Source organism: Aspergillus pseudotamarii (assembly GCF_009193445.1).
Source record: "Aspergillus pseudotamarii strain CBS 117625 unplaced genomic scaffold BDV38scaffold_4, whole genome shotgun sequence".
Taxonomy (NCBI): domain Eukaryota; kingdom Fungi; phylum Ascomycota; class Eurotiomycetes; order Eurotiales; family Aspergillaceae; genus Aspergillus; species Aspergillus pseudotamarii.
The window spans coordinates 315,676-328,974 of record NW_022475018.1 but is presented as its reverse complement, the minus strand read 5'-3'; the positions used below and the strand labels follow the sequence as shown (position 1 = coordinate 328,974).

The 13,299-nt window shown below is 45.4% G+C and overlaps 4 protein-coding genes and 2 non-coding genes across 6 annotated transcripts; 1 reads left to right on the top strand and 5 right to left on the bottom strand.

Moving 5' to 3' along the window:
• Positions 1–2,218: 2,218 nt before the first annotated feature.
• On the bottom strand, positions 2,219–2,290 carry BDV38DRAFT_t34. Its single transcript has one exon. It is a non-coding gene; the product is annotated as a tRNA-Trp (tRNA).
• Positions 2,291–3,174: 884 nt separating this feature from the next.
• Positions 3,175–3,246, bottom strand: BDV38DRAFT_t33. Its single transcript has one exon. It is a non-coding gene; the product is annotated as a tRNA-Trp (tRNA).
• Positions 3,247–3,766: 520 nt separating this feature from the next.
• BDV38DRAFT_294360 (NAD(P)-dependent alcohol dehydrogenase) lies at positions 3,767–4,908 on the bottom strand (the record flags this gene model as incomplete). The annotated part of the gene is made up of 3 exons (XM_032062488.1): positions 3,767–4,073; positions 4,147–4,576; positions 4,626–4,908. The coding sequence occupies 3 exons, from the start codon at positions 4,906–4,908 to the stop codon at positions 3,767–3,769; spliced, it is 1,020 nt and encodes a 339-aa protein (XP_031918551.1).
• A 1,263-nt stretch (positions 4,909–6,171) lies between these two features.
• BDV38DRAFT_278015 (uncharacterized protein) lies at positions 6,172–6,762 on the bottom strand (the record flags this gene model as incomplete). The annotated part of the gene is made up of 1 exon (XM_032058621.1): positions 6,172–6,762. One exon carries the CDS (start codon positions 6,760–6,762, stop codon positions 6,172–6,174), a length of 591 nt encoding a protein of 196 aa, XP_031918550.1.
• Positions 6,763–8,549: 1,787 nt separating this feature from the next.
• On the top strand, positions 8,550–10,856 carry BDV38DRAFT_294359 (Zn(II)2Cys6 transcription factor; the record flags this gene model as incomplete). Its single annotated transcript, XM_032062487.1, has 5 exons — positions 8,550–8,608; positions 8,676–8,759; positions 8,801–9,369; positions 9,420–10,297; positions 10,350–10,856. The coding sequence occupies 5 exons, from the start codon at positions 8,550–8,552 to the stop codon at positions 10,854–10,856; spliced, it is 2,097 nt and encodes a 698-aa protein (XP_031918549.1).
• A 726-nt stretch (positions 10,857–11,582) lies between these two features.
• BDV38DRAFT_294357 (aromatic ring-hydroxylating oxygenase subunit alpha) lies at positions 11,583–13,187 on the bottom strand (the record flags this gene model as incomplete). The annotated part of the gene is made up of 3 exons (XM_032062486.1): positions 12,288–13,187; positions 11,991–12,170; positions 11,583–11,928 (listed from the first exon to the last, which is right to left on the bottom strand). The coding sequence occupies exons 1-3, from the start codon at positions 12,848–12,850 to the stop codon at positions 11,583–11,585; spliced, it is 1,089 nt and encodes a 362-aa protein (XP_031918548.1). The 5' UTR covers positions 12,851–13,187.
• Between the last annotated feature and the right edge of the window lie 112 nt (positions 13,188–13,299).

Sequence of the window (13,299 nt, the reverse complement as noted above, 5' to 3'; positions counted from 1 at the left end):
TCCTTTCTATTGTGTCCCAAGTTGAGGACGTACGCTTATCCTCTTCTGAATGGGGCCTTGTCAGCAGCGGCGTTGGCAGTACTGAACAACCTACAGTGGGAAGGACCATCATGAAAGTATGTACGATCAGATCATTTACTATTATTTAAGCTAACTTGAAACGGAATGCGACATAATGATGGATAGCCCAAAATATTGACGTTGGAGCCACCTGAGTCACCCGGATCACCTACCTACACCTAAATTTAGGTGTTTTATTATATCAGACCGTCCAGGATCAGAGTATCTAGGATCACCAAGCCAGGCTCAAATGCCCAAGGGTCACCAGGATCACTGCTGTATCATTCGCCCATGTCCCAGACTCACCCAGGCAGCAAGTCACTTGGAATGTCGTATCTATACCTAATATACTTATTTTATTATGGTATGTTTTTGGTAATATCTTCAAGATTAAGTTCTACAGAGCCAGTGACTAATTCTAAATTGCCTAACTCACAAGACAAAGACGGGAGGATTTGAAGACATACTATCTACAATGTAACTCACCAGCGAACTCACTGGTACATAGATCGCGCTTTGCTCCGGGAGTTCCAGGTGGTTCCCATGTATTAGCGTACTTATTTGGCCGCCTACACGGCCTACCTGTTCGGCTATCATTTATGTCCTGCTCCTTGAGCTTAGTTCTGTTCGTCCAAAGATGACTCTGTGTTTTGTGGATCGAGAGGGGACCGGCGTGCACCTAGTGGGCGGGCAAGAAACCACACGCACTGCCGAACGCTAGCATCCTGAGGGGGATTTATGGGCATTCAGCCTCGGTGTGTTAATCTACAACCTCATTTAAATTACCCTCGTTTTACTTCTCGTTTTTGTGGTTCCTATTGCCGTTCCAGGAGTCGGTGACGTCCTGTGACAGGTGAGCCTGCTATAATCCTTTTCATGACGATGCTTCCCATTTGCCAAATAACTAGTATATAAATAACCAAGCCAGGAAGCATTATTCAATTTGAGCTTTACATATGAATTCAGTTAGTTTTATCTTTTTCCGTATACGTGAAAGGCTTTCCTCCATTCCCCTTTCTTACCCTAATTCACTCCCAGTTTATGCTCCTGTCTCGCGCAGTCTTCCTTTTATAAATACTACTATTATTATTATTCTATAAGAGATATTCCCAGGGCCCAGTATTCCACAAAACCAAAGGATCACATAATTCTGTATCTATGATTCAGCTTGCCCTGGTCACACCTATATTGCTTCCCGCCATTGTATTTTCACAACCTTATAGTCTCTCTTTCTTTTTTATTTATATTTTTTTTTTGGTCTCTATGATTCTTAGCACTGCAATATTAGACTTTTTAAGATGTTTATGCCTACTTCTATCAATGCTCACCTTTGACATATGTGAATGAAAATAAAAAGATGAAAATGAAATAAAAATGAGTAAATCAAAGTTGGAATTCCTGTCCCATTTCAATGTTTCTCTTCCCTTCTATAGCCACATTCCCCTTCTATGGTTACATTCCCCTTCTATGCCTCCCCCAGTGCACACAAACATAGGGTGTGAAGAATAGCCCCCTCCCGTCCGCTCAGTAGTAACTTAAACCACACTGTCCCACACGCCAGCAGGTCAGTACTTGGGTGGGTGACCGCCAGCGACTCCCTGCTGTTGTATTTTCTTTTTATATTTTTGTCATTTCTTTCCCCCATAGGTCTGAAAACAAAACCTCCCGAAAGGTTTTGCAAGGCTTCCTCCTTATATCGGGTGTTGCATTTTAAGATTTTCAAGCGCAAAAAGAAATCATGCCTTTGCATCATAAGAATAAACATAGGTTTCCAGGTAGAACACATAGAAGCTATTTGACTTTCTGCGACATCATTAGGGATACAAAAGATGAGATCAAACAGCTGCATCTATCCTGGCTTTCTCAAAATTCCTCACATGGTTGGAGAGAACTTTCCCAACGGTGATAGACTCAGCTATTGCATTACTTTGCCTCCCATAGCTATTCCTCAGAAGCTGTCATAATGGATTGAACGTACATATAATACACGGCTATCCCAGCATAGATTATGCCTTACGGTATGGTACTCCCTGTTTTTCACTTTTCAGTCATTGATGGGCACCCAGCAACAACAACCCAATTGCTGCTGTGAGGATGGTCAATGAAGAGTATTGAGGGTATGTGAAAAAAGATATAGGAAACAAAAAACAAAAAGATATGAGCCCCACCCGATTTGAACGGATAACCTTTTGATCTGGAGTCAAACGCGCTACCGTTGCGCCAGAGGCCCATAGCTTGTTTAAAGGCCTTCTTCCTGTTATATCAATCTAGAAAGATCATAATGAAAATGAGTAACGAAAGAATCCACCACGAAGGCAGTCCGACCGCTTGTCATGTCGGTGACAGAATGAACATAATCTTCTAATCGTAGGGGCCATGTAGACATTGACCCTTTTTGTATCAAGGAAATGAATAGTCCTTTGCTTACTTTAATTGTAAAAGCCAAATTATGCACTCATGGTCTGTTTCAGAGCTGCTCTTCGACCTTATATCAGCTCCGAAGATTTTTACTCCTCAAGAGGTTAATCGGCTCACGGGGTACGGACTACGTAAGCATAGGGCATTGCGATCACGTGAGTTGCTCATCCAGTACTTATTAACATTCACAGAGATGGCCCAGCGCATCTATTAAATCGGAATAATGCCTTCCAATGCTCTTATACATAAGCTATGGAGCCATGTAATCATCTCCTTCAAATGAAACGGACTCCGAAATAAATGTGTAGTGGAGAAGGCATAGGCGGCCAGATAGCTACCCTTGACCGGCAGTGACTGCACTGAGTAGCGGGCAAGCAGCAACGGGCCATACGAATTTTTAACCCTTTAAATAATTGGGATCGGTGTTTGTTCATTCTGCCAGTAGAATACTTCTTGTAACCTAGAAATGTAAGGATGCCAAACGGCTTTCCGATAGTCTCCCATATGGGTCTAAAAGAGTATTTCCCTAGGGGAGGTATCATATATGGACTGTATATTAAGCAAACTTTTACAAGTCGCTTTAATACTACCGGTAAACTACCTATATAGAAAGCCAGAGAGACTAAGCAGATATCTGGCCCTATAAGTATAGAGCTATATACATGGCTTGTGCATAAAGGTTCAAAAAAATTCAGATGAGCCCCACCCGATTTGAACGGATAACCTTTTGATCTGGAGTCAAACGCGCTACCGTTGCGCCAGAGGCCCCTGACGTGGAAAAACCTGTTAGGTTTATCGCTTATATTCTACGCCAAATTGTGAGCAGAAGAAGGCACTACATTCTGCCAAGTTGGGACAATAATATGCTAGGAAATAGTCCCCGCTCTTTCTGTTATTGTTTCCACTTAATTCTCTTTGTACTCAAGCTAGTCCATCTGTTTGGCGCAAGTAAAATCACTCTGTCTTAAAGAATTAGGCGAGAGGAAGTCTATCTCTTCTTGGCATCAGGGTTCTTCATTCAGCGTGCCAAGAACAAGCCCTTTGGCGCATTAGCTCAGGCCAGATGTTGCATTATGTTTCCAGGTTATGATAGCCTATGATTTGATCTTGCAATATCGAGTGAATGGCTTGTCTACCACGTCTATGTTACGGTATCCGGTTTCATCGGTGGGTCCTTCGGAACTACTAAATATTTTCATCAAAGCGAGCGGTATATATATATATATGCGTCCATCTTCACACTGCCACCACACATCATGTTTATAGTACATCTTAGGTATCCCGGTAATTAATTTCCCTTTACAAGCACCCCTCTATATCTCATCTTGCCATCCCTAAGAGCCTGCATGGCCTCCTCAATACCCTCCACGGTCAACGGGAATGTCATGACGGTGGGCACGATCTTATGCCTAGCCACAAACTCCAGAAGAGTGCGAATACCCTTCCGAGAAGCAACCAGAGATCCCTGGATACGGACACCTTTGAAGAGGACATCCAGCATGGGAACAGGAGAGGGCTCAAATGCGACCGTCAGGGGGTAGATGCTACCGTTGGTATCCATGAGAGGCATGAGACTGCTCTGAGTTAGCAACGACCTTGAAACAGATCTAGACGGTTCCAAGAACCAACTAGATCCTGTCTGAGCTAAGCTTTGGAAAGGTAACTTACGAATGATAGCTAACGGAACCACTTCCACACAGCAACAGATGCTTCACAGGCTTGAAATCCTTCATAGGCTCTCCGGAACGGAAAACATGATACTCGGAGGCACCATACTCCATAGCCTCCGCTCGCTTGGACTCAGAGCTAGAAAGAACGACCACCTCACAGCCCAATGCAACGGCAAGCTTGATAGCAATGTGACCGAGGCCACCAATGCCCATGATAGCAACGCGGTCGGTTGAGCGAATACCAAACTCAGTCAGGACAGTCCAGACAGTTGCGCCAGCACACATGAGAGGGGCTGCATCGACTGAGCTGACCGACTCTGGGATGGGGTAGACGCAATTGACGTCCCAGACGGCCCCGTAACTGAAGGTACCGTTATCAAAGTCATGGAAGCCATATTGCTTCTGATTGCGGCAAAATTGGTCCCAGCCTAGGTTATATTAGACGGCTGAGACGGTGGGGACTGAAGAACAACTTACCAGTCTCACAGTTATCACAAGATGTGCAGATGCTATGTGTGTATCCAAATCCAACACGATCTCCGACCTTCACCGAGGTAACGCCGGGTCCGAGAGCCTTGATGATACCGATACCCTCGTGTCCAAGCACCTGGCCTGACTTCAGGTAGTGTTCGTCTGTTCCACAAAGACCAGAATGTGTGGTCTCAATAAACACTTCGTTGTATTCCAGAGTGCGCGTAGTCTTATCGGCAACAATCTTGCCCTCAGGGGAGCCACGGAAGACATCAAATGTGACGCTCATATTGTTAAAATTATTGAATAGTTATTTCTTGAGAAACGGGTATCTGTTAAAGTTAATATAGAAACGAAAGCAAGTATAAAATCTGTCTACTATAGTTCGAGGTATCTAAATCCTTTATATATATACACTCATCGAGTTCCATAACTTTGGGAAACCGTTGGATTCCACATCTTCAGAGTGCAAAAGCCGGCAGCCCTATTTTAGTATAGGTACTATTTACCTGTGTTGTTCTTCATAGTGGAGACGGAGTACAATGAAATGAAGGAACGTTAGCCCGTGGACTCTGATCCACGGAAAAGTGGATATAGCCGCCCTTCTGGGTACGCACTAGACTCGATACTGCAAACTTCTGCAGAGCCCTATCCACCCGAACCAACGAAGAGAACCTTCGAAAGTCTCCGAAAAAAATCTCCTCCGGGAGAACTGAAAGCCCGTCGGCTGTTTATTCTGCAAGTTTACAAAATATGCGGCCTACTGAAAGTCTCCGAGCGCTCGGGTGGTTAGAATAAACCATCATCTTTTCTCGGGCAAGGCAAGTCGAGCCCGGGATTTGAACGTTAGTTAAATCAGATAAAAGCTTTTGGAACTAGACCAGATTTAGAAGTTAATGGGAGTACAAGCGTTGCTCGGAAGACAAGCATGATTCTCCCTTGGCTATGTTGGTGGAGAGTCAAACCATGTCGGCATATGATACAACATCCTGATGGTTTGTCGCCGCCAGCCGCAGCATATGAGATTACGGCATCCTCGGATGTATGTACTAAAATTTACTCCTTACTTGAAACATGCAGATTGATATCCCGCTTTACCATCGGCCTTGTTTTAGCTCAGACCCTGTGTGCAGATAACGATAATGGAGAAGAGTTTGCAATAATCTACGTGCTAACCTGGGAAATCAAAGCGGCGGTTAAACGTTTGGATTTAACACTTTAGGCAACGTACAGCCAAGTTCTTCAACCTATATTCCTATAGTATCAAGAATCGGAGAAATATCTTATGCGCACTGCCTATGAGTTAGCATAGTATTCTGAGTTATCAAGGCTAACAGAGTAATAAACCAGAGTTATATAACAAAAGCAACCCAGAAAAGTAGATAGTACAGTATATAGCAATGAGAACAATAATCTGTTGCTATAAATGAAGGATGAAACAAGTAGAACCGAAATCTGAAATATAGCCTTAGCACTGAATAGACACCGAATCCCAAGAACCTCAGGGCGCTTAATCAAATACAGCCAAAGCAAGGAGGCATCTCACACCTCACTAACTGCCATAGTGCTTGATAACTTGAACATAAAGCCCATTCTTCTCAAAATTCGCTTTAGGCCTTCGAGAATCTTGACCCCATTGAGTTTGCTGATTTTGCATATCAACCAGCAGGCTGTTAGCCTTCATAATCACTGCCGCCTGTACTTCGCCGTCACTGCGTTTTGTTGGAAGATCTATACTGACCCGTACTTGGGTGTACGAGTGTCGTGCAAAATCAACCCTCGTTGTACTGAATTTATCGCCGATAAGCTTCAAGTTCGAGAGAGTATAGCAAACGTCTTCCGGGGTGGGATTTTGCATTGTATTCTGTGCCTGTAGAAATCCTCGGCTCACATATGCCTGGATAGTGGCTCGTTGTGTATTTCCATGTTCCGACCATATCACATGTTGCGCAGCCTCTTCTCCCAGGGAGCTATCGAACTTCATTGGGCCATTGACAAAATGGGCCCGTGGGGATAAATTGTCCGGAGGTACACCCCCGCTAAATGAATGGGCAAAGCAGAGCTGAAAAAGTAGTCCAAAGATGGTCGCTTTGAGCAAGGTGTTCTGGGCAAACCAGGCCCGTAGGAAGTTTAAGGCTCTCATGACTTCGAGAGGTTGAGATAATTGAATAGAATGGAAAACGTTGCTTCAGACTATCTTGTAAGAGGGGATATGAGGCTAATATATCTTATCCCGGGGACAACCCCTGTCCTGAGCCTTCATCTCAGATATAACATAGTAGTTGGCAGTAGGTTTCATTAATAAAACATTAGAGTTTATTCTAAAATTCACTGGACAATACTAACTCGTTTATGTAGTCATTCTCCAGATATAATATTGGCCCAATCCCACACTACACCGAACGTTACCAAAACTTTGGTGTCCTACGAAAGGAGGGCAACCACTGCGGTGTTAAACTAGAAGGCTAGAATATTCTAGTAGCTTTTCCCCGGCGACATCGTAACAAGGCAGCTAAATAATCTAGGTCAAGGCCTCAAGGATCAGGTGCGTAGAAATGCTAGGATATTAAGGACCCCATGTTATTCTAACATGGTAAGGTTGGTGAAACGAGACCTGAGCGCCGGGCACCTCAATAAAATAAAAATTCCCAAAGACTACTTGTAAGCCCAGAGGCACAGACTCATATCTGTAAATTCAAAATTTAGGGCAATGGTATCAAAGCTTTACCTTCTTTGTTCGGCTGCCTTGATTGTTTGGGGCACTTATATCTCATTTGGTCGTCGAGGTCGTTCTCCAAAGCTACGGGCTTCCAGCCGTTTGCCCTGCCAAGCTGTCGAAGATATTTGCCCAATCCTGTCATTGTGCACCTTGTCCAGTACGGGGTATACCTACTACCAACCAAGGAATCGCACTATAAAGACACTTTGAGTGGCCGGGCCATTTAGGTAGTCTAATGGGATGTTTTTATCTAACATCTACTGTGCGCTAGGACTGGCCCTAAATTACGATTCCGAAGAGTTCTCTGTTATAGACCTGCAATTTTAAGTGCATTCAATTGAAGTTGCACTCATTCATTTCGTTTCATTCCTTTGGTAATTGATACCAGTGTGCCTGGTATAAAGAAAAGACATACCGTCGGGCGTTGGCGGGGATCATCAGCATAGTCTCCGTCTTCCCCAAAGCGTGAACTGTATCACCTCGCATATAAGTTAACAGAACTTGGTATCTAACAATGATAGAATATTATAATAAACATATAACAGCCGGGATACGTTGATAGGTACATTCCCAGCTACTAGCCGGCCAGTATGCATGGTTGAGAGATCACAGTGCTGTGGAAGTACAGTAAGAATATCAAGCTGTCGCGCACTTAGTATAGATATTGCTCATAGAGGAGTAAGAATTGATATATATCGAACAGGCTAGATAGAATGCATCTTTTTTTCGGAGGATCTCAAGTTGTCGCCGAATTCATGTGTTCAGATGGCCCAGCCCTTAAAAGGTGACAAGGACATGGTTGTTATCAACTTGGATACTGGTTTGTTATGATATGGGACCAAATTATATTTATAAGCAAAGATAAAACGTACTGATTTTGTTTACCCCTCATTTCCCCACTCTCAACCCCAATTCCACATCCTGCACTTGCACGGGAAGTCTGGAAAAGCCCCAATGCCCTCCCACAGTGCACTTTTGGCTTCATCTCTATAGTGCTTGAGTGGCTCTAGCTTCTGGTAGCCCTTGTTTCCCGCAGCTTCACGTCGTATTTCGTGATACGTCCATCGTTCTTGAAGAGCCCGCCACTTAGCACCCCACAGCAGCGGTCTTCAAAGTCAAATCCCTCGGTCCTAGGTGCATTTATTTTGACTTCCGTTAGGAAAAGCGACGTGGAATTACAGTTTTCTCCTATTGGCCTATCCGTGATCGGCATGCCAGCGGATCCCAATCGCGAGAGGCTGCGTACCCGACATGCCTGTCTCAATTGTAGGTCAGTCTTACCCTTCTACCTACAACCTTTGTTCCTCACTCCGATGTTGGAATCTCACATCTAACAGAAGGAAGAAGACCCGATGTCCTGGTGAAAAGCCGGCCTGCTCAAACTGTGTCCGGCTTAAACAGTCATGTACCTATATAGCAGCGTCAGCGCACCAATCTGTAAGGAGAAACCCCATGTTGCAAGGAATTTCTCATTGACTCGCCAGCAGGACCGATTGGCACACTTGGAAAAAAAGATTGACCTCATCTTAAATGGCGGCGAGCGGCGAGTTTCTCCTCAGCAGCTCGATCAAGATGCGCCGAAAACCTTCGTCAAACCATCCGAGGCCCCCTCTAAGGCGCCGCTAAATGACAGGCCTAATGAGACCACGCGTCACTCTAACCAAACAAACAGTTACCAATCACAGCCTGGTCCAAGCTATGTCAGGACCGAAGTGCCCCCAGTCGAATTCCAACCAGCAAATTTGGAAATTCCTCAATCCACCATCGTCAAAGCGATCGACCTTTACTTCGAACTCTTCCATAGACAGCCTATATGGTGCTTCGATCGCGAAGATATTGAGAACTACTCTCAAATTTCTTTAGAGGTCGCCTATAGCATCCTGGAACTTACGTCGCGGTTTTCACGACAACGTGACCAGTCGGGTTATGGCGATAGTGCTAGATGCTCTATTATGCTTCGAATTGCAAATGGAACAGTAGAGCTCGAAACCATTGAATGTCTCTGTTTACTTTCTTACTCAGCTTTTATAGGTATGGATCTGCTCGCTCCTGTCAATTTCCAGATGCTAATGTTGAGAAAGATAGCGATTGGTGTCTGGGCCAATTCTACCTTGGTCTTGGCTTTCAGCTTTGTCGGTCTGCCAGGATCGATCGCGGGTTGACATCAGTAGCCGAAAGCCCTCCTGCCGCCGAGCGCAAAAAGAGACTTCTTTGGAGCCTTCAATCATTGGAGCAATTTTTCAGTGAATCGGAAGGTATTCTTGGCACAGCGCCTGAGGTTTGGCGTTCATTCTATGTTTCAACGAGTGCGGATTCAGCATTTCCCCGCGATGCTGGGTCGTCCAGCTCAGATATCGGAATCTGGAGTTATGCAGCGTATTTTGGATGGGTTTGGAGTAGAGTCAGAGAATATGTTTCTGAATGCTTTCATAATAAGATGACAGAACCCTGGCGTCTCGACTCAATGTATGCCAAAGTGCTTGCCGATATGACAGAAATCGAAAACCAGGTCCCCTGGCGCCATCGATACGATTCAGCAAAGTTTTATGAGCGTCGAGCCGAGGAGATCAGTCTCAACAGAGACTACTGGATACCGTGGATAAAATTACAGTTCACCTGGCATGCGAGCTTGATTGTGTTAAATCACCCATTTCTCTACATCGTGGCGTCACAGCATCAGCCTAATCTGGCAATTCCAAACACCTTCTGGAGGAAGTCCTCCGAGCTAGTCCTCCTACATGCCACGTGGATTGTTCGTATGATTGACATGATTCTGGAGAAGCAGATCCGGCTTGCTGATCCCTTTTATGGGCATTCGGCCGCAATCGCAGCTACCGTGCATCTCTACTTTTGCTGCGCGGCCGATCCTCGACTGAAACAAAAGTCCAAAACAGACTTTGTGAAATGTAAATCGTTCTTGAAAAGTTTTGCATGGTTTTCCCCTGCCTGTGAAGCCCTGGTATGTTTTCTCTTAACTTTGGAAGAGACCAATATCTATGCTAATAGCTCAGCTTCAATCACTGGACAAAATGACACAAATCGCATCTGGGTCAGATCGCTTGGACGACGACTGGGCACCATCCAAAATCTATCTCAGCATCCCTCTGATGTGGGGTATCCTACAGTTTAATGTCCCATCCTCTCACGGTGTGTCTTCCAAATCGGCCGCCTTACTACACTCTTCCCTTGCTTCGACCCCATGTAGCGAGGAAACGGAGCAAAGCCAGACCCTTGAGATCAGTGTTACAGCATCGCCGCCACAAGTAATGGTTGACCCTGCCGTAGGGCACAATGCCAGCCTACCGCCCTATATGATCACTGTATCAACACAAGATTCTCGTGACGGCACTCCTATGCGAGACATTCTGGTTCCACCGGCGGATAGTCTCATGTTCAATGCTCCGTGGCTATGGGCGCATCTTTCCCAATTTGGCGATATGGGCGTTGCGGCCGGCTTCGAGCCAGACCCTACAGTCGGTGAGGGGTTTTCTACCTGGTGGGATTTTGGCAATTTTTAAAAATACTTTTATATATTCATGCCACAGCGATTCTGATTCATGTGCCTGGCAGCCAATAGAAGACTTATCGCAACTTCGAGAGATTGGGTAGACTTCCCTACGCATCAATTGTCTGATGGTACAACTAGCCATTCAAGCTGTTCATCCGCCATTTGACCATTCTTGCTGTGGAGGGAAAGCAACATCACTTTTCAGAAACCTAGGTATAGGATCGCCGTTGAAACTGGCAGATTCCCCGCCCCTAGTGATTCTAGACCTTCCCAGAGCAGGTCGCGAAGCCCTGTCATGACAATCTTTCCTGAACTTGGTATCGCATTGGGCCAGCTGGTCTAACCGATTTGGTGGGAAATGCCGACCACATGACCGGTCGGGGTCAGACTACCTTATCTGGAGAATATATTCCTCACGAGTTTGGAAACAGGAGCAGACCATGGATGTCTGTCTATTTCGTGATTCACCTAGATTGTCTCAGTAGCTACACCCCTCCCCAGGCTCCCCAAGTGCACTAACCGATCACTCTTCCAAACTTCTGCTACTGTAATGCGTATAACTCAATAAAATCCTTTTTGGACAACAGTCTGAAGTATAGTGCTATCAGAATACTAATTGCTAGCTTATAATTTAAAATACTACTCTGTTAAAAAGGTCTCAACAAAAGGAATAGATATCGATAGACATGGGTCACATGAAGCCTGAGCTAATCGCCGGCAGAGCTCTTATGGCCTCTTAGCTCAAGAGTAAGACGTTATCGAGTTGAGCTGGCCAAATCTGCTTTCCTCCATCCTTCTCACGATCAAAATGCTCATACAAAAGGTCACGCACAACGCCTTGGAAGTACAATGGTCCTTTCTCCATTCTGGGGTGCAGCAGACCACTGACAAAGACACCCCCGCCGATGTTCTTCTGTGCCTCGGTACAGAGATATTTATCTTCCGCCATGATTCGCTTGAACATCCCATTGATCAATTGGAAATCCTCCTCGCTGGAGCTTTTATTCCGGTACACTTCGTAGCGCATCTCGCAGCTGGTGGGTGAGGTAGGAACAAATCGTTGCATGAAGAAGAAATGCGGCCTATTAGGATATCACTTGGTTAACAACATGACTCAGTAAGTTGTTGTTTGATGAGCACTGACGCTACTGTCATTGACGCATTGGGGAAATAGTAGGTACTGGCAATTTTGAGGCCCCGTTCGACTTGATCTGGCTTGGCGTTGGCAAAGTGAATGATAGATCCGTCCACTGTGTCCACCGCATAGGCTTCGAGATCGGCCAATGATGGCACATCCGGATGCGCTGTCTGACAGTGATAGCACCTATCCAACTCAGTTAGTTCGAAAATATTCTCGAGGGCTGAAAGCAGGCCTGGGTGCTAGCAATGTAGTGGGCCCGCCATTAGAGAAGACACCGAAGAGTATATCAGGAAACTTTACTCATTATAATTATCCGCAAGAATCTTCCAGTTATACGGGCCATCCATCTCCCAGACATGGTCAAAAGCATAGTCTTCAAAGTTGAAATCCTTGAATCGAGGCTGCTGGTCGATGCCTTTGAAATCTTTCTCCCACGAAATCTCAGGCTGCTTGCCAGCATCCATGTTTATCCAGATAAAGCCATTCGCATCCTGGTGGACGTGGAAAGATCTGATTTTGGTGCCCGCGGAGACTAGCGTCTGCGCGATTTCGTCGCTAAACGCATCCGACCAGATATCATGGAATGCATGTATGTCTTGGCCTTGGCCTCGGACGAGAATGAAAGGGTATCCCGCGTTATTGTATCGAGACCAACTACCAGTATTGGGCAATCGTAGTATGTGCGTGGTGAGTAACCATTTTTTAGAGAAAATTGCCCGTCGTTCGAGCTCATAGAGCTCTGGTGATGTGTACCATCTTGCCGGGAGAGCTCTTACTGGACTCTTCGCCGGAGACACTGGGGATACGTTGCTGTCATTTGTGGCTGCTTCGAAACCCAGGAAGTTCTTCAATACGGAGGCCATCCCGTATAAGACAAAGCTTCTGGACACAAGGCTATAAGAAGAAGACGGGCGATTTATACGCAAAACTATGATAATAGAGGAACTTGCGTATATAAGATACTCCACTTCATCTTCCTCCTGTACTAGATACGTTTATATATCCCCCGGGAACCGGATATGGTTATCCGCTGCCGGTGACAGTCCCCTTGAAATCAAGTATGATCAACGATCCTGTGATCGGTGTCAATCACTGCGCTGTTGTTCATAACTGGCTTGGAAGTTACCTAGTATCAATCAGGTCCAAGAATACCGGTTCACGGTTCACGGTTCCTGCGGCCCTACCCAGGGATGCTGCCAGGTTTGTCGGTTTCTTTACCGGTGAGATATCGACCTTCTACCGATGATAACCAGGAACCTTGCTGCTTATTATGACCCCAGATGGGCCTCTTATCCTTGCAACTTTGGAGATG